Source organism: Tetranychus urticae, chromosome 2, assembly GCF_039701765.1.
Source record: "Tetranychus urticae isolate SD_2017Ah chromosome 2, NJAU_TeUrti_SD_1.0, whole genome shotgun sequence".
Classification (NCBI taxonomy): Eukaryota; Metazoa; Arthropoda; class Arachnida; order Trombidiformes; family Tetranychidae; genus Tetranychus; species Tetranychus urticae.
This window is the reverse complement of record NC_142959.1, coordinates 9,554,963-9,576,642: the sequence shown is the minus strand read 5'-3', so window position 1 is coordinate 9,576,642 and position 21,680 is coordinate 9,554,963. Positions and strand designations below refer to the sequence as shown.

The following is a 21,680-nucleotide window of genomic DNA, read 5'->3' as shown; positions in this document are numbered from 1 at the left end:
AAAATTTACATTGAAACATTTTTAGTCTAAATCACTTGTTAATTTGATTTTCAATTCAATTAAAAAATTAATTAACATTGATACCTGTCCTATTGCTTGAGTAATACGTTCAATGAAAGGAGAAAGTGAATAACTCATCGAAAAGGACACTCGTTTCTCAACATGTTGCAACGTAATTTTCTCGTAATTTAATGTTGCATCAAATGATTATGCATCTGATCACATGTTAATATTTATTTTCATTTATTTCAAGGTTTAATTTATTTCACTGTGAAATCAATACGCAACTTAACCGGTACTCATTCAACTCATAGCTTGACAGTTTCTGGTAAAACCATGGATGTGAAAATTTTATCAGCATTATCTGACAACTATATGTATTTAATTATCGACAAGGATTCCAAAAAAGCTGCAATCGTTGATCCAGTTGAGCCTGACAAAGTATTACAATCTGTCAGTGAAGCAGGTGTTGAATTGACTACTGTTTTGACCACTCATCACCATTGGGATCATTCTGGAGGAAATGCTGAATTAGTTTCTAAAGCACCAGGCTCAAAGAGTAAAGGAAGAAGAGAGAGCAATTCAATACTAACTCTGAACCAAAATTTTTTTTTGGTGTCAGAAGATGGCGCGAGAAAGAGCCTCTTTCTTTTTACTTTCTTTACAAATTTTTTACTCTCTTTTTCTCTTTCATTTCTCTTTCTTTTCAGCATTTAAAATTAATTCAAGACAATTAATATCAACATCAGAAAAGGCTTTTTTGACTACTTTTCAATCTTTTTAATGTTATTTTAATTGATTTTAATGATTTTGATGCTATGTTTTCTTATTTAATGATAAATTTGTGATGATTTAACAGAATAATGTCACTTTAACTAACTAAATCTAAACTAATCAAGCAAAAGTCTACCAAAACGTTTTAATAGTCATTGTATTAAGGTTTCGGTAATATTTTGGTTACGATAAACTTTTCCTGCCAATAAATTCTGAATTTATTCTTTTCATTGGTTAGATTCATAATTACATGGTAAATTCGTTAACCGTTAATATGTCTAACATTATACTAACGACAATTTATTCACCATGAGCTTTATGTGAAGGTGAACGCCCGTTAAATCAATGAATTCAGAATCTATTAGCAGAATAACCAAAATAGTCCCAAACGCTAATTGAATGACTATTAAAACTTTTTGGTAGACTTTTGCTTGATTAGTTTAGATTTAGTTAGTTAAAGTGACATTATTCTGTTAAATCATCACAAATTTATCATTAAATAAGAAAACATAGCATCAAAATCATTAAAATCAATTAAAATAACATTAAAAAGATTGAAAAGTAGTCAAAAAAGCCTTTTCTGATGTTGATATTAATTGTCTTGAATTAATTTTAAATGCTGAAAAGAAAGAGAAATGAAAGAGAAAAAGAGAGTAAAAAATTTGTAAAGAAAGTAAAAAGAAAGAGGCTCTTTCTCGCGCCATCTTCTGACACCAAAAAAAAATTTTGGTTCAGAGTTAGTATTGAATTGCTCTCTCTTCTTCCTTTACTCTTTGACCAGGCTTAACTGTCTGTGGATTTGACGACAGAATCGGAGCATTAACTAAAAAAGTCAATCATGGGGATACTTTTTCGATTGGAAAATTGAAGATTAATTGTCTGTATACACCTTGCCATACCAGCGGACACATATGCTATCATGTAGTCCCACCATCCGGTGAATCAGATGGCGCCGTTTTTACAGGTATTTTTTAAATCGAAACATCAATGTATCTTAACTTTTGCTTGAAATGATTTGAAAAATGTACATCTTTACAAAATTATTGCAGGAGATACTCTTTTCCAAGCAGGATGTGGTAAATTTTTTGAAGGAACTCCGGATCAAATGTACGATGCGTTGATTAATAAGCTAGGTTCATTACCCGACTCAACAGTAAGTTAAGATCACCTTACATAAATGGTCATGATTCTGATTCAATATTTCTTTTCAATCAACAGAAAGTTTACTGTGGCCATGAGTATACGGTATCTAATCTAGTTTTTGCTCAGAGCACTGAACCATCCAACAAAGATATTCAAGATAGACTGAACTGGGCTAAGGTAAAATCTTGAAAACTTGTATCTAAATCAATCCAATTTAATAATTTTCTTCTTCTCTGCAGGTCAGAAGATCTCTTTCTGAAACAACCATTCCGTCAACTATTGCCATGGAGAAGCTGATCAATCCTTTTATGCGAGTTAAAGAACCATCCATTCAAAAGTATGCAGGATCCACTAATCCAGTAGAAATTATGGGAATTTTGAGAAATGCTAAAAATAATTTCAAAGCTTAAAATCAAATTTTACAGCAAATAATCCTGTTCATGTTTTTATTTGTATCTTGTAATCCAAAATTTAGTTATTTTTTCTTTGTATTTCAATATTCAAGATATGCTTTACATTGTTAGTTTAATAATAAACAATTGGTATTTCATTAGGAATATCTTTGAGTTTTGTCACTCTCGGCCTCCTGGGTTGGGCAACAAGAACTTCAATCGGCTTTGAACTGACTACCTTAGCTTTAGACAATTTAATCGTCGAGTTATTTTTCGGCTTTTTTTCTCGCACAAACAGATTACAATAAAAATTTAACAACTGTTCTGAGAGGGAAATTAAAGATAAACCAAACCAGAAATTTAAACTGCTAGCAAAGTAAATCAACAAATCAAGTAAAGTGTACTCAGGGTAATATTGATTAAGTTCAAATGGAGTTGCTGGAGCTCTAACTACAATCTCATAGATTCCATCTGATCGATGGATCGTGCGAAAACCAATTGGGTTGAATATTTCTTGATAGCAATCAGGTCTATTTGCTTGATGAGAACAATATTTACGACAATACTTGTAGAATTTTCTCTTTTTTTCTCTTTCAGCTTCATTCGGATTTAAATACTCATCATAAAATTGGCGAAACCCACTCATAAGAACCCTTGTATCTTTAAAATGTTGCACAGTCCCGTAAAAAGCTGTTCCAGTTGTTGTTGAAGATGCATTGTTTAAACATCTGTCGAAGTAATCATCTCTTGACAAATAACCAATCAATGAATAATTAAAACATGATATCTCATAATCGTCTTGGATTAGTATGTTGATTATTTTAGTGTAAGTGATTACATAGGTTGCTGGGTTTTCTTTGGTGAAACCAATCCGATATGCCGATTGTTTCTTTCCGTGAGTCAAATGGTTGGCCGCAGTAAAAACTATATCAACTGAAGGTGCCATCATGGTTACATTCGGGCTCAATTTGATCCTCATCATATCTCCATTGTGAGGTTGCTGTAAAATGTCTGCACGTACATATTCAAGAGGTTGTTTTGTTTCATTAAAACATCTTATTGTCAAACAAAATGATGGTTGGCGAAAGTAACGTGTTATTTCACAAGAAGACTTAACATCTACTCGGCGTTGACCTGTAATTGAATCATTAGTTCGGTAAATGGGTGTCAATTTGATCATAGGAGTTACACGGCCAATATCCTTTAACAGTCCTTTTAGTTGGCTGGTTGTTAAAGTGGCTAGAAGGGAATAAATTTCTGTATAAGTATCACGATGAGTGTCATAATCATCAAAGAACGGCCTATTTTTCAGAATAGCACTGAAATTTTGAAAATGCTGATCAGCTATGGTCAAATTGATAAGACCGAGGAAGGGAAAACACAAAGAAACATTGGGTAGAGTAAAAGTTTTTGGAGTCGTTAAATTTACTTTGGTTGTGATTTCACCGTACAAATAATCAATTGCAATTGAATAAATTTGTACAGTACATATAGCCGTTATTAAGAGGTGAACCAGAAAACCAATACGCTTACGAAGAGCTGGAGATGATGAAAGTGTAACTTGGTTCAAATTATCCATTTGAAATGTTAACAACAAGTGATTGAAATCTCGTATTCAGTGAACAAATTATGAAATCGATTTGCTGCTAAATTGATAAATTGTATCAAATTATTTTCATTTACTATATTGATTAAATTCGAGTCATTCTTTGTACATAGAAACTTTCCTGGTAATCATTTCAACCAAAATTAATGATCATTTTCTGTTTTGACGTAATAAAAAAGTCTAATATTGTTTGTTGTTATGTTTTGATTAAATTAATCATACAGTTCTTTCAAATCGATACAATTTCAAACAAAAGATCAGCTCTTTGATTTGAAGATATTTACTAAAAATTACATTTCAAAACACAGAGCTTTTAAAGACATCAATCGATAAAAATGAGTTTGAAAAAACTTCCTGAGGGTGATGTTTGGTGAGTTTGATGGCTAACACATTCCTTAGTAAATTAGTCAATTGATTACTGATTAATAGATTTTGATCCATTCAGCATCTGAACTCAACTAAATGAAATTTCACCAAATGAATTGAGTTCTGCAGTCAATAAATGATAAAGGTTACTTTGTATGAAGTTAGGCTTTAACAGTTGAAGTATTGATGAAAATTAGTCTGATTGTTGGTGAATAAGTTTACAGATTGTTGACAACGGCAAAAGTAAAAATTTAAGCCAATGATACGCTTGGTATTGGAGTGAAGATTTGAAGTCTTGAATAATTTAAAATCCCATAGCAAGATTGATCAAACAACAAAAACAACATTCACGTAGAATCAAGTTGTAGTGTCGCAAAATATTATCAAAATATAATGAGTCGATTAATCAAGAACCACTGTCTCAATGGCTATCGAAGTAATTAGAGAATTTGAATGATATGAATAATTGGTAGATTGATTGTAACCATCGCGGCAAATTAACCAGTTTTCACTGGATTTTTCAAGAAAATTTAAACGCTTTAAACAATTTTTCGGGTAAAAAATATCACTAAATATTTTATTATTATTGATTCTTGATAATATTCAAGCTTGTAGAAATAATTTAAAAAAAAATTCTCACTTGCTACATCACAATCAGTTACAAATAATGAGCACTTAAATTGTTTCGAATCAGGAATGAACACGATTTGAGCTAATAGCTTCTCGCCTGATTCACGTTAAATTCATAATACTTGGCCAAAATGTTTTTTTTGTTAATTTATGTTGCGCGGACAATGAATTTCTGAAACACAGGAAGACATTGACATTTTTTGAGTTATCAATTTTGTTAGGGAGTTATTGAGGTGTCCATTGGGATAACATAGCCTTCACGGTGAAGATGATAGAGTCTCTTTTCAACAGCATCCTTATATCGATGAAGAAATTCCTTATCGACAATCATGTTTGGTTGTTGCGATAAACTGTGTAACAGTATTTGAGCTGTTTGATATTTTTGAATGCACTGAAAACGAGAATGAAAAAAAGGTGATTAAAGCCGTTCGATTGAGCAAAAAGGAAAAGAAAAACAGGAAAATTCAATTTTTCGGGGAAGACGAAAAGAAAAGAAAATCGAATAATGAATTGAAACTTACTACTTGCATATCACCAATCAATTCTTCAGTAGCTGCTGATTTAACCATTTGAATAGCATGATCATAGATTAAATTGTCAGCAGAAACGTTTTCCAAATCTTGGCTATCCGTGGAAGCTAATAGTGTATCCTGAGTTAGAGCTTCGCAATTCTCAATGCATTTGTAATAGAGTGATTTCAAGGTATTAAGGACTGTAAAAAATCGAGAGAAAAAATATATTATTCGTTAAGTTGAGTTTTTATTTCAGCAGTGATTTTCCCAAATAAATCAGGCCAAAAATATTGTGAGAGTGAAGGAAAAGACCAGTAAGAAAATCGAGAAAGTTGATCTTAAGAAGCGAGATAAAGAAAGCTAACCTTGTCGAACTGATGATGATGAGGTGAGCTTTCCAGCGGTAATCTCAGATCTTGAAAGTGACAAAGCAGATGAAACAAAATGCAAAGCTCGAGTATAAAGAGCAAGTTTCTCCGCTTGCCTTTGACTTGGTAGCGTTATCTGAATGAAGATACAAAAGCAAAAAATATTAATAAAGACAAAGTCGAGAAAAAAAAGATATTTGCAAATACTTGAAGATTGATAAGTAAGAAAACTTAACAATAATTGGACAATTTTTTCGCCAATCTAAAACTATTTGCCTTTTAATTTTTTTTGAAAGCATAATTTCATGATGATCTTACCTCTGGTATAGAGCTCTCAGCCAAGAGGCTCAATGTATTTTCACGATGCTCTGCCAATTTTACAATACATTCAGCCAATGAAGAAACAAAATTGAGCCGGGTGAGTGTTTCGTTATGCTCCTTGTCAAGTAAAGTTTCCTCGGGTAATTCAGGCACATCAAAGCGACGCAAGTCCTCGAGAAAGCGTAGAGATGCCTCAGCAGAGTTTCGATCAGAAAATTGAGCGTAAATTGAGTAACCTCTTTGGGGTTCAGATGAGCCTGAAGGATGATTGGGAAGTGCTAATGCGTTTGAACTATTGAATCTGCCAATATCTTTAAGTAGAATGGCCGCCTTATGGCCACTTGAGTGTGATCCAAAACTAAAGCTATGTCGATATTGAGGAAGACCTGGTCCCCGTCCTGGTTTTTCAGGACTATCATGAAAAGTCAATTTCATGAGAGATGAGTTACATTGAGAAACCAGAGCATTACTGGTTGCTGAATGAGATTGTGCATGGTGACCAAATGGCCGATGACGAAGATCTGGAGAGCGAAGGGCAGGTATGTAGGTTAACTCGGCCTTACCACTCTGAAGATCTTTTATATTGAGAGGTGCACTACAACGACGATTAGCTGTAAATGAGCCAGAGACTAATCCGGTTGGAGTGCCAATGATAAATTGTACTGTAGGTGGTGATAGTTGACTGATGTCAGTGATGAAGCGATTACTTGAGCTTCCAGAAGAATTTGAATCGTATTGTAGGCCAAATTTTTCGTCTAAAGAAAGAGATGATCCTCCCTTTCCACTGAGGTTACGATTGCTATTATCGGAAGTATTGACCGAAGGGAGATCAGATCCGCTATCAGTAACAATTCCTGATGATTGATAACTGTTACGGATATTAGCGTAAACATTTTTGTTACTGGGAACAGGCTTAGATTTCTTAAATTTGTTAATATAAGAAATCAAATCAGTGGACATGCTGTTGACTGAGCTAACCTTCCTTCTTCTAGCAGATTTAGTTGGCATTGGTTTCGTATAACTGATTTCAACAGGTTTATCGTCGAAGCCCGTTAATGGGACAAAGACAAAATCGTCAAATTCCCCTGGGTCTTCAGCATTTGTTGGAGCAGGAATCTTCGGCTCGCTTTTAGTTGGCAATCTTGGCTCACTTTTAATTGGAGATCTTGGCTCAGTTGGCAATTCTGGAGGTTTACGATGGCTTGTTCTGGCTGGTTGATGAATTTTTGGAGTTTTTAGAGTTGGAGGTGGTGGCGGCGGTAGCGGTGGCGGTGGTGGTGGTGGAACTGAAGGAACAACTTCAACTTGTGATTCGACAGGGGAATGTCTTATAAAATCATGGTTAAAGAATGCATCAAAATCCATTCGATCTTTTGGATCACGTTTAAGCAGGCCATTGAGAAGATCTGACAAATATTTTGAAGTTCCAGGAGGAATTCTGATCCAGGACAAAATTAAAAAGAAAATTTTGACTGTAAGAACAGAGCTTTGGTTTGCTGAGAGTTTGACATTTTAAAGTGGATAACATAATAGAACAATCAAGATGTAGAAAAAGTCAATGACATTCAAAATTAGTTTGAGCATCTTGACTTAATTAAACTACCACTCAATCTCTGTGCTCAGTAATTTTGTCGAAATGGTTTAAATAGCAGTAAATATCATTAAATCAGCAAACTTCAAACAAAAACAGGCAAACAATGAGAATAACAAAAGAAATTCAAACTACTGTGTGAAAATCAATATTTTAGAGCATAATGACTGAGTCACTATAACGTTTGAGATAAAATTAAAAAAATGACAGGAGAAATGCAAGAGAAAACCTTTGCTTCGATTTCAGAGCTTTGTAATGATAGACGCTATAATCAAAAGTAACAAATAAAACATTTAACAAATTCGAAGCAAGTATTCTATCATTTTAATAACAAAAGACCGATCATTTCAATTGTTGCGTCAACTGAGCAAAGAGATCAAATAAGAAAACCTTTAAAGGTTAGTTATTATTAGTTCAATGTTAATAATCTGTAGCTATTCATTTCTGGTATCTCAAGTCAAGCTCTTAAGGTTTGCAGATTAAATAGAGAGCATAACTTGATGCTATTTGCAAGCTTATCATTATCTTATGTTATTATTTGAATTAATTTGACAAAACAAAAGATGTAGGATTGGTTAGATAATTTGTTAAAAATAAAAGAATAACTAACTTTGGAACCAAATTAACATTTTTCTCGTAAAAATGTTTCAAAGCAGGAGGCGATTTGGCATTGAAGGGGGCCTTGCCAGTTAAACATTGAAAAACGATTGTACCGATACTCCAAAGATCAGCTTTGGCACCGTATTGGAGAGACATAATTACCTCTGGAGCCATGTACACAGGAGATCCACACAATGTAGCAGCCATGGCTCCATCAAGCAGGAATCTGGCAAAACCAAAATCGGCAATTTTTAGGACGATCTCGTGAGGGCTTGGGCAGGGTTTCTTAGAACAAAGAAGAATATTTTGAGGCTTAAGATCACGATGAACTATTCCTTGTTGATGGAGAGCTTTCATCGCCTCGGCAAGCTGTTTAAGAAATAATTTAATGGTATCTTCACAAAGACAACCCATCTTATGAAGATAATCAGCCAAATCAGAACGGTTACAATATTCCATGACAAGATAAACATGGTCAACTGTTTCATGGGCACCATATAAAGCTACCACATTTTGATGGTGTAGCTGAGTTAACTGGCCAAGAACATTAATTTCTCTAGTTAAAATATTTTTACTTTTTTGAAGATTCTTTTTAGCAATTGCTTTAATTGCGACTGGAAGATCTTTACTTTTATGTTTACCTTTGTAAACAATTGCAAAAGCTCCATGTCCAATGAGATCACTTTTTTGATAGGAATATTCACCAACATCAACGACTTTTTCTTTGTCGCTTTCCATGTTGGTAACAAATTCACAAATCGAAAAATTTAAAATTAAATTAAATAAATAAATCACAGATGCTTAAAAAAAACAAAAAACGTATCAAAATTAATCAAGACATTTTGATTTGAGATCTTTCGTCTTTCCCTACCAAAAAAACAACAAAGAAAGACATTAAATAACTTTTAAAAAACTTAACAAAAGCAATTTGTGCTCTCTAAATCCATGGTAACCAGATTCAACCTCGAAATTCAAATGGAGCATTACAAACTCGGTTGAAGCTGTGATAAAATCAGTTTAGAGAGTAACAATACCATGAGTTATAGTATCCGAATAATTAACTACTTTTATTGATTCACTGTCAGGCGATTATCTTAATACTCTTAATAATTCTGAGTCTAATTTACTCATGGTTTTCACCATTTGAGTTGATAAAATTCAAGAGTACAAAAATCAACCTCAATTTAACTCTTAAATTTACCTATCGATACTGATGTTGGTATCGATAAATTTTGTAGAATCATGTATCGATACTATTGGTTGCACAAAAATTTACATTTAAAACATTGTTAATATAAATCACTAGTTGATTCGATTTTCAATTTAATTTCCCTGCAAATTTAACTTTAATTAGCAACCTTAGTTATTTAAGTGATTCTTTCAATGGAAGGTAAAAGTGACAAACCCGTTAAAAAGGACACCAGTGGGAGACCAAGGATTGCTACATTGGGTTCATTGAATCAACAACAACAACAACAGTCTAGTAGTGATGATGAGGGTCAAGCTTTTTATGTTGGAGGATCAGAAAAGTCAGGTCAACAAGTTTTAGGTCCTAATAAAGAAAGAGCTGACCCTAATGAAGTAATTAAAAATGTTTTCAAGGCCGCTAGAGAGCAAGGAGCTCAGCCTATAGAGCCAGAAAGTCCTGAACAAGCAAGAAAATTTGCTGCCTTTAAAGGTGTGTTATCAAATTTGTCACTTTTCGATAAAGCTTTGAATTGTTTCTTATTGTCCTTTACCATCTCCTAGGTAAAGGTAAAAAGCTTGGAGATGATGAAGAAGGACAAGACGAAGCTGCTGGAGGTGAATCAAGTCCAGAAATTGATCTGAAACCCATTACTATGGTGCTGAAAATGTGGAGAAATGGTTTCAGTGTTGATGATGGACCTTTACGCGCTTTTCAAGATCCTCAGAATCGCGAATTTTTAGAATCAATTACTCGAGGGGAGGTACCTCGAGAGCTATTACGTATGGCTCGTGGAGGTCAGGTTAACTTAAATATGGAAGATCACCGAAACGAAGAGTACGTGCAAGTCAAGCGAAGAGTCAAGGCTTTTGCCGGAGAGGGTCATCGTTTAGGTAATGTTACACCTGAAACAATTGGAGCTTCGGGTTCTAATTCACAAGCTTCTGGTGACAATAAAGCTAACGAGGAAGAGGCCAAAAAACGTTTGAAAACTGACGAATCTAAACCGACCACTAATATTCAAGTTAGATTATCAGATGGCTCTAGGTATGTTTTTAATCAAGTAAAAATTGTGTGATTTTAATGCTGCTTCTTTGTTCTCTCCACAGAATTGTTATCAAAGTTAATTTGGATCACACTGTTCAAGACATTCGCAGTTATATTTGTGATGCTCGTCCAGTCTATGGTCCCTTGCCTTTCATTCTGATGACCAATTTTCCCACTAAACAACTAACGGATGAAACGCAAACTGTTTCTGAAGCCAATCTTCAAAACGCCACTTTAACTCAAAAATTGGTTTGATGGAAATGTTCTGATTCATTATTTTCTCTTTCCTTTTTTCTAACTCAAGATCTAATCAATGGACATGATTATTGAACAAAACAACGAATCTTTGATTAAAATGTTTTAAAAAATTGACTAATTCACTGTCCAAATATAAAATTGATTGCTTACAGTACTGTTTCACTCGGTGTTTTATTTTTCTGACTTACGAAAAAAGGTGTAACATTTATTAAACTGTCCTTTTTCAATTGTCAATCTAAGGAGCAAGATCATGGTGATTTAGTATGAGCATCAGAAATAGAGATCATAGCGTAGCATTTTAAATATGAAAAATATTGGATATTTTTTAATGGAAAATATTGGATTTGTTTTTTAATGCGAAAAATGAGATGAGATTCGCAATTTTCAACTAATTGGTGTTCTATGAGAAATAGGATTCAATAGGATATTTTCATTTCGTCTTCTTGGATCATTCAGTAAAATGCCTAAAAGATGCTGATTTATATATGAATCGATAAGTTGAATAGTATAAAACTAATGCTCAACCGTAGGCTGCTGCTTTCGAAACCATTTAAGTCATCTGATTTGAATCATAATAATTGCCAGAATTACCTAAAATAGATTCCTACTTGACATCAGTAGAAGCATCTCATTTGAGATGAGCTTCTTTAGTGCACCTTTCAATCCATTCTTCAAGCTGCTGTTCGTCTTGTTGACTTGGATTTAATTGCACGACGATAGTTGTTGAAAACAGGAATGGGATTAAAAGTAGCAATGTTCTCACCAAACAAGATAAACTAAATATTGATTGAGATATCCATTCTTGGTTGCCTTGAAAGTTATAAATGTATGACAACAAAAACGTAACTGAGTAAACTGAATCTGAACACGTGTTAAAAATACAGACTGTAGCACCATTCAAATAAATGATGGATTATGATCCTGATCATGAAGTTTACTTTGTTTCCTCGATTACAAGACGCTCTATAAGTCAAAACAGTTTACCCAGAGAAACATTAAAACCAGTCAGAGAACAAAGGCTTGAAACCAGCTAAGTTTACTGCAGAATAGATTGTTATTTGAAATTCAAGGAGATATTCAATGATTCAGCAAAATGGCGGTAATGAATGTTGAATGTTGAATCGCTTTTATGGCGCCACATAATTGCCGCCGCAGTGAACTGTTTCCATAGTAACAGTAAGCCATTTAAATACAGTTGTTTATTTTCTTTTGTTCAATCTTTAAATCTTGAGTTCACCAAATCTCGTTAACTTATTGTAAAATTTAATCATGAGCGGTTCAAATACTTCTGAATTGGATATTTTAAATGCTTCGCGCGGTGTATGGCTTGTCAAAGTACCCAAGTATATGGCAAACGAATGGCAAAATGCACCATCAATGAGTGAACTCGGTCGACTCAAAATTAACAAGTGAGTAATAACTCGAAATTTGGATTTAGCTATGTTTCTATAAATGTCTCTCATTTTTATCTTGATTATAATCTATGTTAATTATTCAAAAATCTAGTCGTGGTCCAGCAGGTAGACCGGAAATATTTTTTGACTTGTCAAACGAAGTCTTGGAGCGAGCTAAAGCAAAACCTGAATCAAAAAATAGCGATACACATATACCTAAGGAACATCAATTTGTTATCAGTGACATTTCTCACCAGCATTTAGCTGTCTTCTCACATCCTAAAGATGACAGAAGCTCAGGTCTTATTTTAGAAGGAAATGTGGTACAAAAAGGAGAGTGTCGACCAACCGGCGATAATAATTACATGAGATTGAAGGCTAAGCAAATGGAGAAAGCTAATAAACCTCAAAGAACAGTATTAAAGTTAGATCAAACACCGATCAGCTATCTCCCTGTTTCACATCACAAAGTTGAGGTAATTTTTAATCTTTTTATCATTTTGTTATCGTGTGTCATTATTGATTAAATTTTTTTTAATCAAACTTATCAGGTCATGAATGAGGCTAAACGTAAAGCCGAGGGTAAAAGATCTCGAGAAGAAAAGGACAAAGTTATGGAAATGCTGTATCAGGCATTTGAAAAGCACCAGTATTATTATAGCAAAGATTTGGAGAGAATTACAAAACAACCCAGTGTAAGTATACTAACTGTCAAATTGAAAATTTATTTTAATCAATTTCTTTTCTTCTTGCAACAGTCATATTTGAAAGAAATTTTAAAAGAAATCTGTGTGTACAATACCAAAAACCCGCATAAAAATATGTGGGAATTGAAACCTGAATATCGTCATTACGAGGTTACCGATGAGAAACCAGAACAAGGTTGACTAATTTCATTTACGCTTGACTTGACTGGATTGTCAACATAGTTTCAACTCCCGCCATGTTGGAACTGTTTATCATCTTTCTTCATTTTACTTATTTTCACTTTTGTCTGCACTTCAAATCTCTCTCTAGATGGAGCTTACTCTCTCTCTCTCCTCTTTCTAGATTCATTTTAAACTTTCTTTTTTTCAAACCTATCATGCTAAACACATGTTATTTTCTTATCATTTCACTATTAAGACATAGAGACACATTTCTCTGATCTCGCAATTTCCAAAATTGTGACTTTGCTGCTTGTATATTATAATATTAATACTTATAAAATATTCATTGGCGTTATTCATGTATCAATATGTATTTGGCGCGTTTAAATTCATTGGACACTTTATAATGTCTCCTATGCGTAGAACAATGTTTTTCAAATAAACATATTTTAGTGAATCTTTATCATAACACTTTGGAAAACATTAATTTGTTTACAATCGATTTTCGTCAGATCAAATCCGCTTTATTTATATTTTAGTTCATTATTCAACAATAACCACTTTAAACCATGGAAATGGCTTCAACGAGCTCAACATCAAATTATTCTGAGAATGAGGAAAAAGATAATGATGATGAACAAGATGGAGATGACTTGATTGGATACAATCGGTATGATACAGTTCCATCATCTAGGGAAATTGAGTTAATTCATGGAAATAAAACGGTATCAGCCCTTGCATTAGATCCTAATGGTTCAAGATTAGTTTCTGGTGGTTATGACTATGACGTGCGATTCTGGGATTTTCAAGGCATGGACTCTCGGCTTGAATCTTTTCGTACCATTCAGCCATGTGAATGTCATCCTATCAAGAATCTTGAATATTCATCTAATGGGGATCTTATTCTTGTTGTGTCTGGAAATTGTCAAGCCAAGATTGTTGATAGAGATGGTTATGTTAAAATGGAATGTCCGAAAGGGGATCAGTATATTCGTGATATGGCAAGGACGAAAGGCCATACTGCTATGTTGAATTTTGGTTGTTGGCATCCTAGAGAACGAAGTGAATTGATGACTTCATCGAATGATGGTACACTAAGGATTTGGACTGTTGAAAACGAACTCAAAGAACAAAAAGCTGTGATCAAGTGCCGTAACCAAGGTGGTCTTAAAGCTATACCCAATGCAATAAATTATTCAAAGGACGGTTTACTTATTACAGCTGCATGTACAGATGGTTCGATTCAAGCTTGGGATCATCGTCGTAAAGTTTATGTAAACAATAGCTTTTTAATCAGAAATGCTCACCAAAATGGATCTGAAACATCTTCTTTGACATTTTCTTATGATGGTAAATATTTTGCCACTCGAGGAATGGATGAAACATTGAAATTGTGGGATATCCGAAATTACAAAACCTGTGTTAATTCCGTAAATAATTTGTTTAATTTATTCCCTAACACTGACTGTTCCTTCAGTCCTGATGATCGACTCATATTGACGGGAGTTTCACTGCAGAAAGGGGAAGATATAGGTTATCTTAAATTTTTCAATAGAGATACTTTTGAACTAGAAGGCGAGATGAAGGTAGCTCCGGCCAGTGTTATTCGGTCTATGTGGCACCCTAAACTCAATCAAATTATAGTTAGCACCAGCAATGGAATTGTCAAAACCTATTATGATGACAAATTAAGCGAACGAGGTGCTAAACTATGTGCTGTCCGAACCAAAAAGAGATATAACGATTCATTTGCAGTTTCAGAACCACAAATCATAGCTCGTAAGTATTTTCACTGTCAAACATCAAACTATATATTTTTTTCATATATTTGTTGATTTCTTCTGAATCGGCATTCTTTCTGAATATATCTTGGTACCTTGGGTTACTTTGCGAATCGTAATAATCTTACATATTTTTTTATCCTTTAGCTCATGCTCTACCAATGTATAAACAAGAGAAGAAGAAGAGTTGGAAAGTGGAAATGATGAAAGCTCGTAAAGATCCAGTCAAATCTCGGCGACCTGATCTACCAGTTACTGGACCTGGTCAAGGTGGTCGAATCGCCTCTACTGGAAGTACCTACGCATCTTTCATGGCTCAAAAGTTTGCAGCAAAAAACAGAAAAATTGATTCCAATGAAGATCCCCGTGAGGCTTTGCTGAAATTTGCTAAAAAAGCTGCTGAAGATCCTTACTGGGTAGCTCCTGCCTACCAGACCACTCAACCCAAACCCATATTCAGTGAAACCAATGAAGAAGAAGATTACGAACCTCCAGCAAAGAAATAGCTATCTACAGGTATTTTTGTATTTCATCTCAGGATTCATTTTTCCCTGAATTTGTAATTTTATCATCAATCTCTTTTTTGTATCATTGACCACATTCAACTTGTAATATTTTCATATAAAATCAATGAGCTTCGTGCTGATTATTTGAAACATGATTGCATTCAACCTTAACTGTATAAACTATCTTGACGCAGTTTGAACATGTCAATATTTTTTTCAAGGTTTTGGATGTTGATCATAGTAACGTGTTTATCAATTAATATTCTAACTTCCGAAATTATTGTTTAATATTATTTTTATTGATTCCTGCAATGGTTTTATTTAAACCACTCCTAGTTTATTTACTTTTAACAGTTTACTCTGATAATTGGGACAATAATCGAGTGATTACCCGTTAAATTCGTGTTCTTTATCTGCAATGGTTTCAAATTGCTGAAAATGCTGGCTTTTCAAATGCTGGTATCCATACAGTAAATATGTAATTATGATTCCTATCTCCTCTAATTAGTGAAAATAATGTTAAACGATTACAATTTGACACTTATCTTATGGACACTCAAATCCAGCTTGGACAAAAATCACTAATTTTTCGTCGCTATGATCTTAATGCTAAATCTTATTTTGACTGCAAATATCATTTCATGCAATTTTTTGCTAAGCAAATTATCTTTAACATAACTTAAATCAATCAAATGATTATAGATTCATTAGTTGATCTTAATCATGGCCATAGACGCTACTAATTCGCTCCTGTCTAAGTAATTCATTAACTTTAATCAAGATCAATTGATAAGTGATCAATTAGCTAGATAATTGAAAGATAAATGCTTACTCGACGAGGATAACCCAATCGATCAGTGTCTTCCATTAATATTTTAGTGTATCCCGTAGCATTGATTTCATGAGTTCATCTCCATTAAATTGGGCATTCACGAATGATAATATTAATGTCAACCAGTAACCTTGCAAATATCAAATGTATTATAATAATATGACGTACGATTAAAGTTTCAACTAACGATAAATTTTCTCTCTCATTCTTCTTTAGATTGATGGAACTTATAACAAGTTAATTGTATCGACAAAACAATCACGAGAAACGAAATTAAGAAAACTGTTACAATACAATTAACATGATGATATCACAAAGTTGCCATATGATGAGAGCTCTAACATACAAGAGGATGAAAAAAGGAAGACGAGAACGGTAAAGAAAGGAAAAGAAAGAAAGAAAAGAGATGAAAATATTAATATCAAGATGAAGATCAAGGAATGAGAATCTCGGGAAATAAAGAAGATGAAGAGCAAGATAAAGAAATACAATGAAAAATTGAGTGCATTGAATTCTGGACACAATAATAACATTCGAGTTTATTGGCTCACTATTAATAATATAAACCTTCAATTTGAAACTTATATCAGCGTTAATCGAGACCACTTAATTGTAGTTGCCAACTCTTCAAAGATATTAGTGATTTCATTTTCCACCTAGTTGCAGTCCTCCTACTGTAACATGCATTACATTTTCAGTACCATCATTTTCCCCGTTAATTTTTCCCTCTCTACTCGTCATCTCGCCTTGCCCACTATCTTCTCTATCTTCTCTATCATCCCTATCATCATCTTCTTTAACTTTTCTCTCTTCTTGATCTCTATTTGATTTTGATTCGACTTGTAGCTCCAATGGAAGCAACTACTAATTACTATCATTTACAGTTCTAAATTGCTTAATGTTAATCGACATTCATTAACAAGTAATTTAGTCTATTCTTTCTCTCCTTCTCTTACACATTCATCATCACCGAACAACTCTATTATCTTTAAAAGTATCATCCACGACAAACAATAAATCCCGCTGTTTTAATTACCATCATTAGTAGGTCTAATAACTTCACCAATAGCATCTGTAAAAACCATGGTTAGCAAATCTGGTTAAACTTGGATAAAAAGAGACGAAAAGATTAAAGTTAAATTCACTGTCAATTTCCCACTTGGATCCATTAATTTCTTACAATTTTCAATCTTGAAAAAACCTCATTTTACTCTCATTGACCCTGATTCAAAGTCCACTAATTGCAACTTTACATCTTTTATTGTCAACTTCATCTCGTTAACCAGCCTTTTCGCTATCCAACAAATCATCTTCCAGTCGGATTAATATCATTGACAATTTAAAAATCAAAGTTTGCTTGTAAAACCATCAATTTCAAATGGATGATCAACCAAATAGTCGGATCAACTATGTAAGGACTGCATTGATTTACCTCTCTTTCCTCGGTGTTGGTTCTGGCATGACAGTTCTTGGTTCCTCCATTTTAGACCTACAAATTCAAGTTCAAGAAGAGTACGAGACAATTGCCCATGTAATCCCAGTAAGAGCTGCCGGTCTTGTTGTCGGATACTTTTTTGGTACGTAAAGTTGAGTTTTATCATCAATTTGCCATTAATTATTCACTATATTTAACTATTAGCTGGTCTCATTGGTGAAAGAATGAATCCTCAAGTGTTGATGTTTTTAACCAACATATTTGCCGGAGTTACCTTCATCTCAGCTCCATGGAATCACCATTTAACTGGATTAATGATCGACTTCTTTCTGAGCGGGGTTTTCCTAGCCGCCAATAAAGTCTGTAAGTAAAGTGTTTTTTAAAAAGTTAAATTCACAATCTAAAGATAATAAATCAGTCATGGATTGAAACCAATTGATCTACAATTTGCTCGTTAATGCCTTTTCCATCACTAATTTATATTTCTCTCTTCATAGGTTGTAATCAATTTATATTTTCAATGTGGGGCGAAAAAAGTCCGCTTTTCATTCAATTCCTGTACATGTGCTATGATATTGGCTCCTTTTTGGCTCCATTCTGGACAAAACCATTTATACTTCGAAGCAAAAGTGAATTGCTGGGCAACACAGCGGCCAATGTAACCTCTTTACCTTACAAACCGTCCGATGTTAAAATTCAATATCCAATCATGATTGTTGGATTTGTTTACACTGTAGCAGCATTTGGATTCTTGATTCTTCACTATACCAAACCTTATATCAAACCTTTACCCAAAAACACTGTTAAAAAGGCACCTTCCCATGTTAAACAATTTGATGGTAAACGATCGCTCAAATGGTTCATCATTATAATGATGTGTCTCTTTACTCATGCAGCCCAAAGTACAACCGATTTAATTGGTAAGCATAAATTTATTGCCAACCAAATAATTTCCAGTTTACATCCATTTTAATCCAACTGTGGTTAAGCTTGAAATTTTAACCACTGGCAACCATTTTAAACAATAGATATCAAGTTTAACCATACAACCATCAATCTAATTGACTCGGTAACAATTGTAATCAACTTATTAATATTCATCTGAAAAGTTTACCATTCTAATGACTCTAGATAATTGACAATAACATTAAGCGATATTTAGCGTGGTTATCTTTTTGTTTAAATTTTAATACCAAATCACAATTGATTCATTGTCACAGTGAAATCATTTTTTGCTGACATTCACTTGTATTTTAAACTCAAATTGCTGCAAAAAAATAACCTTTTCAAACAATTGTGAACAACAAAATGTCATAGAGAGATCTAATTGTCCCTTGTTACACTTTAAATCATTTTGATTTCAGCAATTTAACAACAATATCATCTAGGAAAAAATGTTCATCAGCTCTTGAGCATACAAAGGGTAATCCCGGTACAAGTTATTCAAGTAGCGATGAATACAAAACAATTACTTGAATCAACTACTAATGATCATCAAGTTACTCTAATATACATCTCGTGATTGTAAACAAAAATTATTGTATTTAAGTATCGATGATGTTTCAATGAAATTATAACAATTGTATCGAAAATCAATTGACATTGTTTAGGTTTTCAATTATTATGAATGATTGACAAGAGAGTGATTTAGATTAATATTTATGTTATGGCAAAAATTTATCTTCAGTACCATAGTTCAATTGACAAGAAATCTTAAGATGATAACTTAATTGTTGCTACCAATCATTTTCATGTTGTTAATTTTATTCTCAAATCATTTTCCAACCAAAGCCACTCTTGGAAAAGGTCAAGTAAATCTAGTTGATTGTCACAATTATCAAAGTTACCCTCAATCCCTGAAAATTGTATATCGAAACAAATAACTTATTAGTCCAATAGATTGATTAACCTTGTTAAAGTCACTATTTTTCAATTGTTTTATCCCAAATTGGAGCAATGTTTGATGCTATAAATATTTCTATGTTAATTGTTTATGTTGATTATTCCCTTATTGGGAGTGATTAAAATATTCATTCCCATTATTCAATTGCCTATTAACAGTTGAAAATAATCAAAATAGTTCAACCTTTATGCGATTCTGGCCTAGAACAATTTAGATTCTTGGATAACCCAAAAACTAATCTTCCAATCATCAATGAAAATCAAAAGAAACCTTTAAAGCAGTTAATTTTAAATAATAAGTTGATTGATTGACTTGAAATTTTAAACATTTAGATATGAATTAGTTAATTTAGTCATCAAATTTCCTAGAGATTGAAAAATAATTTCTAAAATTGGTGTTAAATGGAGGAAATTTTAAATTTTTGGTCAAAGTGAACCAGAAAATTGGTTAATACCAGAAAAAGTGTATTGAAAATCTGGTCACCGATTTGATCCATAATTTTGAAACCTAATCTCTCTACAGTAGCATTAGTTAAGGTTTTAATTTTTTGTGTTAATTAGTTGCAGCAATTAATTCATCTTTTTACACATTGAATGGATCTGATCTTTGGTACCTATGAAATAGCAATAAAGATTAAACTCTTTGACTACTTGATTACAGTTAATTAATAGTTTACCATTCCTGGTTAACCTTGATTTTCAATTTATAATTATTTTGCGCTCAGCAAAGTTCACATTGATATGTCCTACAATTAACATTCCTGATATGCACATTTCTTTAATTGTTTGCACTAATTTGATGTATCATTGAGATGGTACAGCTGATTCTTTTCAATCAAAATTACAATTCTGATTTCATTTTTTGGTTTTAATTCAACTTTGACTAATTTTGTTCTTCTTTATTTTCATTTTTTCAGGTGAAATGGGTCCGTCTTTTGCAGTCCATTCTGAGCTGAAATTACCAAATGAAAGTGGACCCACCTTGGTATCAATATTTTGGGGATTTTTCACGATTTACCGAGTCATCTTCATTGTTTTACTTATGTACACTACAGCTGAAAAGGCTAAAATCATTAACGTTTTACTTCTTCTTGTTTCTTTGGTTGTTTTGGTTCCTCATGCAAACACTCAAAAATCTTGCCTTTATGGTGGAATCATTTTGCTTGGTTTTGGAATGTGTCCCATTTTTGCTGCTACTTACGGTTCAATTACTCGCTATTTCCCGGTTACAAGCCGAATGACTGCCGCATTTTTCATATCAACCTGTGTTGGTCATCTCATTTATCCTTGGGTTGTTAGCCAATACATCAGAACTTATCCAGTTATATTCCTTTATGTTATCGCTGGGTTGGTTGTCGCAACTTGCATTCTGACTACAATCATACCATTTATCGGACAAAAATATTTACAATATGCGGATGAACAACGAGACAAGGATGAACAAAAATCTCAATACCAAAGCAGAGCCACCATTGAAACGATTCGAATTAAATAAATTCATTCTGAATGTATATCTTTTTTTAAACTTTTAACATCTTTAAGATGAGTTTATTTTGTAAAAATAAATCTATTCTTTTAATCTGTCCATGAATAGCTTCCAATTAAAGAGATTCCGTTCGAAATCGATTCAAACTATCCTATCAAATCGTTTTCTGGTCACAAAATCGTTCGATAATAATTTTGGATTTTCAAATAGTGAACCTGGAGCTTATTTTGACTTGACTTTGGGTTGTTTCTGGTTTAAAAGTTGATTTACATTGAAGAAAAATCAAATACAAAGTAAAATGCTCAGACTCAGGCAAAGAAACCGTTGTAAGAAGGAATAATCAGTCGATAATTGAATATCACTTTAATGAAAATTTTTGATTTTAGCAAATATTTCTACATGTACAGTTAGATGATTTTTATTGCACAAAAGTCAAAAAATATTGATGTGTTATAAACCTTTCCAAAAATGACTCTCTTCAAATTGACATTCAATTTTATGAAAGGCTACATCAAAAATTCCGTTTACTATTGTTTACCTATGAATAGTGTTTAAACCCCGACCTGAAACTTTAATCAGTCGAGGTGATTTTGAATAACTTGAGGTGGCCATCCGGTAAGTTCTCCATCGTCGTTGGCCATGTAGTGATGGGCTTCCTCAGCTCGTTCAGGAGCGTAAATG

At 33.2% G+C, this 21,680-nt stretch overlaps 6 protein-coding genes across 10 annotated transcripts; 5 read left to right on the top strand and 1 right to left on the bottom strand.

The window, feature by feature from the left end:
- The first annotated feature begins 13 nt into the window (after nucleotides 1-13).
- On the top strand, nucleotides 14-2,474 carry tzn (hydroxyacylglutathione hydrolase tenzing norgay). Of its 2 annotated transcripts, none has more exons than XM_015926124.3 (6): nucleotides 14-172; nucleotides 254-550; nucleotides 1,556-1,738; nucleotides 1,824-1,927; nucleotides 1,993-2,094; nucleotides 2,157-2,474. In XM_015926124.3, exons 1-6 carry the CDS (start codon nucleotides 163-165, stop codon nucleotides 2,325-2,327), a joined length of 867 nt encoding a protein of 288 aa, XP_015781610.1. In that variant the 5' UTR covers nucleotides 14-162; the 3' UTR covers nucleotides 2,328-2,474. The 2 variants fall into 2 exon arrangements, with proteins under 2 accessions (XP_015781610.1, XP_015781609.1); XM_015926123.2 differs by having other exon boundaries at nucleotides 254-559.
- A 2,354-nt stretch (nucleotides 2,475-4,828) lies between these two features.
- Nucleotides 4,829-9,176, bottom strand: LOC107359608 (serine/threonine-protein kinase unc-51). Its single transcript, XM_015926116.3, has 5 exons — nucleotides 8,314-9,176; nucleotides 6,110-7,550; nucleotides 5,789-5,927; nucleotides 5,433-5,623; nucleotides 4,829-5,302 (listed from the first exon to the last, which is right to left on the bottom strand). The coding sequence occupies exons 1-5, from the start codon at nucleotides 9,039-9,041 to the stop codon at nucleotides 5,129-5,131; spliced, it is 2,673 nt and encodes an 890-aa protein (XP_015781602.1). The 5' UTR covers nucleotides 9,042-9,176; the 3' UTR covers nucleotides 4,829-5,128.
- A 402-nt stretch (nucleotides 9,177-9,578) lies between these two features.
- On the top strand, nucleotides 9,579-10,908 carry LOC107359612 (NSFL1 cofactor p47). Its single transcript, XM_015926122.3, has 3 exons — nucleotides 9,579-9,981; nucleotides 10,053-10,536; nucleotides 10,599-10,908. Exons 1-3 carry the CDS (start codon nucleotides 9,687-9,689, stop codon nucleotides 10,789-10,791), a joined length of 972 nt encoding a protein of 323 aa, XP_015781608.1. The 5' UTR covers nucleotides 9,579-9,686; the 3' UTR covers nucleotides 10,792-10,908.
- Nucleotides 10,909-12,019: 1,111 nt separating this feature from the next.
- On the top strand, nucleotides 12,020-13,412 carry LOC107359615 (general transcription factor IIF subunit 2). Its single transcript, XM_015926125.2, has 4 exons — nucleotides 12,020-12,203; nucleotides 12,301-12,664; nucleotides 12,740-12,883; nucleotides 12,947-13,412. The coding sequence occupies exons 1-4, from the start codon at nucleotides 12,064-12,066 to the stop codon at nucleotides 13,073-13,075; spliced, it is 777 nt and encodes a 258-aa protein (XP_015781611.1). The 5' UTR covers nucleotides 12,020-12,063; the 3' UTR covers nucleotides 13,076-13,412.
- Nucleotides 13,413-13,505: 93 nt separating this feature from the next.
- Nucleotides 13,506-17,327, top strand: LOC107359610 (WD repeat-containing protein 70). Of its 4 annotated transcripts, none has more exons than XR_001568124.3 (4): nucleotides 13,506-14,836; nucleotides 14,986-15,354; nucleotides 15,699-15,822; nucleotides 16,393-17,327. XR_001568124.3 is itself a non-coding variant. In XM_015926119.3 (3 exons), the coding sequence occupies exons 1-2, from the start codon at nucleotides 13,627-13,629 to the stop codon at nucleotides 15,342-15,344; spliced, it is 1,569 nt and encodes a 522-aa protein (XP_015781605.1). In that variant the 5' UTR covers nucleotides 13,506-13,626; the 3' UTR covers nucleotides 15,345-15,354; nucleotides 16,393-17,327. The 4 variants fall into 4 exon arrangements, 2 of the variants coding, with proteins under 2 accessions (XP_015781605.1, XP_015781604.1); XR_001568123.3 differs by having other exon boundaries at nucleotides 15,681-15,822; XM_015926119.3 differs by lacking the exon at nucleotides 15,699-15,822.
- LOC107359611 (solute carrier family 60 member 2) lies at nucleotides 17,013-21,139 on the top strand. The gene is made up of 4 exons (XM_015926121.3): nucleotides 17,013-17,753; nucleotides 17,816-17,974; nucleotides 18,109-18,531; nucleotides 20,431-21,139. Exons 1-4 carry the CDS (start codon nucleotides 17,555-17,557, stop codon nucleotides 21,006-21,008), a joined length of 1,359 nt encoding a protein of 452 aa, XP_015781607.1. The 5' UTR covers nucleotides 17,013-17,554; the 3' UTR covers nucleotides 21,009-21,139.
- The last annotated feature ends 541 nt before the right edge of the window (nucleotides 21,140-21,680 follow it).

Bases quoted from the DNA above. Each gene is read 5' to 3' on its own strand.
- LOC107359612 (XM_015926122.3), top strand. From the start codon at position 9,687: ATGGAAGGTAAAAGTGACAAACCCGTTAAAAAGGACACCAGTGGGAGA. The intron at 9,982-10,052 runs GTGTGTTATCAA...ACCATCTCCTAG, and splicing joins AAAATTTGCTGCCTTTAAAG to GTAAAGGTAAAAAGCTTGGA. The intron at 10,537-10,598 runs GTATGTTTTTAA...TTCTCTCCACAG, and splicing joins AGATTATCAGATGGCTCTAG to AATTGTTATCAAAGTTAATT.
- LOC107359610 (XM_015926119.3), top strand. From the start codon at position 13,627: ATGGAAATGGCTTCAACGAGCTCAACATCAAATTATTCTGAGAATGAG. The intron at 14,837-14,985 runs GTAAGTATTTTC...TTTATCCTTTAG, and splicing joins AGAACCACAAATCATAGCTC to CTCATGCTCTACCAATGTAT.
- LOC107359615 (XM_015926125.2), top strand. From the start codon at position 12,064: ATGAGCGGTTCAAATACTTCTGAATTGGATATTTTAAATGCTTCGCGC. The intron at 12,665-12,739 runs GTAATTTTTAAT...CAAACTTATCAG, and splicing joins TTTCACATCACAAAGTTGAG to GTCATGAATGAGGCTAAACG. The intron at 12,884-12,946 runs GTAAGTATACTA...TTCTTGCAACAG, and splicing joins GAATTACAAAACAACCCAGT to TCATATTTGAAAGAAATTTT.
- LOC107359608 (XM_015926116.3), bottom strand. From the start codon at position 9,041: ATGGAAAGCGACAAAGAAAAAGTCGTTGATGTTGGTGAATATTCCTAT. The intron at 5,928-6,109 runs GTAAGATCATCA...ATCTTCATTCAG, and splicing joins CTGAGAGCTCTATACCAGAG to ATAACGCTACCAAGTCAAAG. The intron at 5,303-5,432 runs GTAAGTTTCAAT...TCTCGTTTTCAG, and splicing joins TGATTGGTGATATGCAAGTA to TGCATTCAAAAATATCAAAC.
- tzn (XM_015926123.2), top strand. The intron at 1,928-1,992 runs GTAAGTTAAGAT...TTCAATCAACAG, and splicing joins GTTCATTACCCGACTCAACA to AAAGTTTACTGTGGCCATGA. The intron at 2,095-2,156 runs GTAAAATCTTGA...TCTTCTCTGCAG, and splicing joins ATAGACTGAACTGGGCTAAG to GTCAGAAGATCTCTTTCTGA.
- LOC107359611 (XM_015926121.3), top strand. From the start codon at position 17,555: ATGGATGATCAACCAAATAGTCGGATCAACTATGTAAGGACTGCATTG. The intron at 17,975-18,108 runs GTAAGTAAAGTG...CTCTCTTCATAG, and splicing joins CCTAGCCGCCAATAAAGTCT to GTTGTAATCAATTTATATTT. The intron at 18,532-20,430 runs GTAAGCATAAAT...TCATTTTTTCAG, and splicing joins AAGTACAACCGATTTAATTG to GTGAAATGGGTCCGTCTTTT.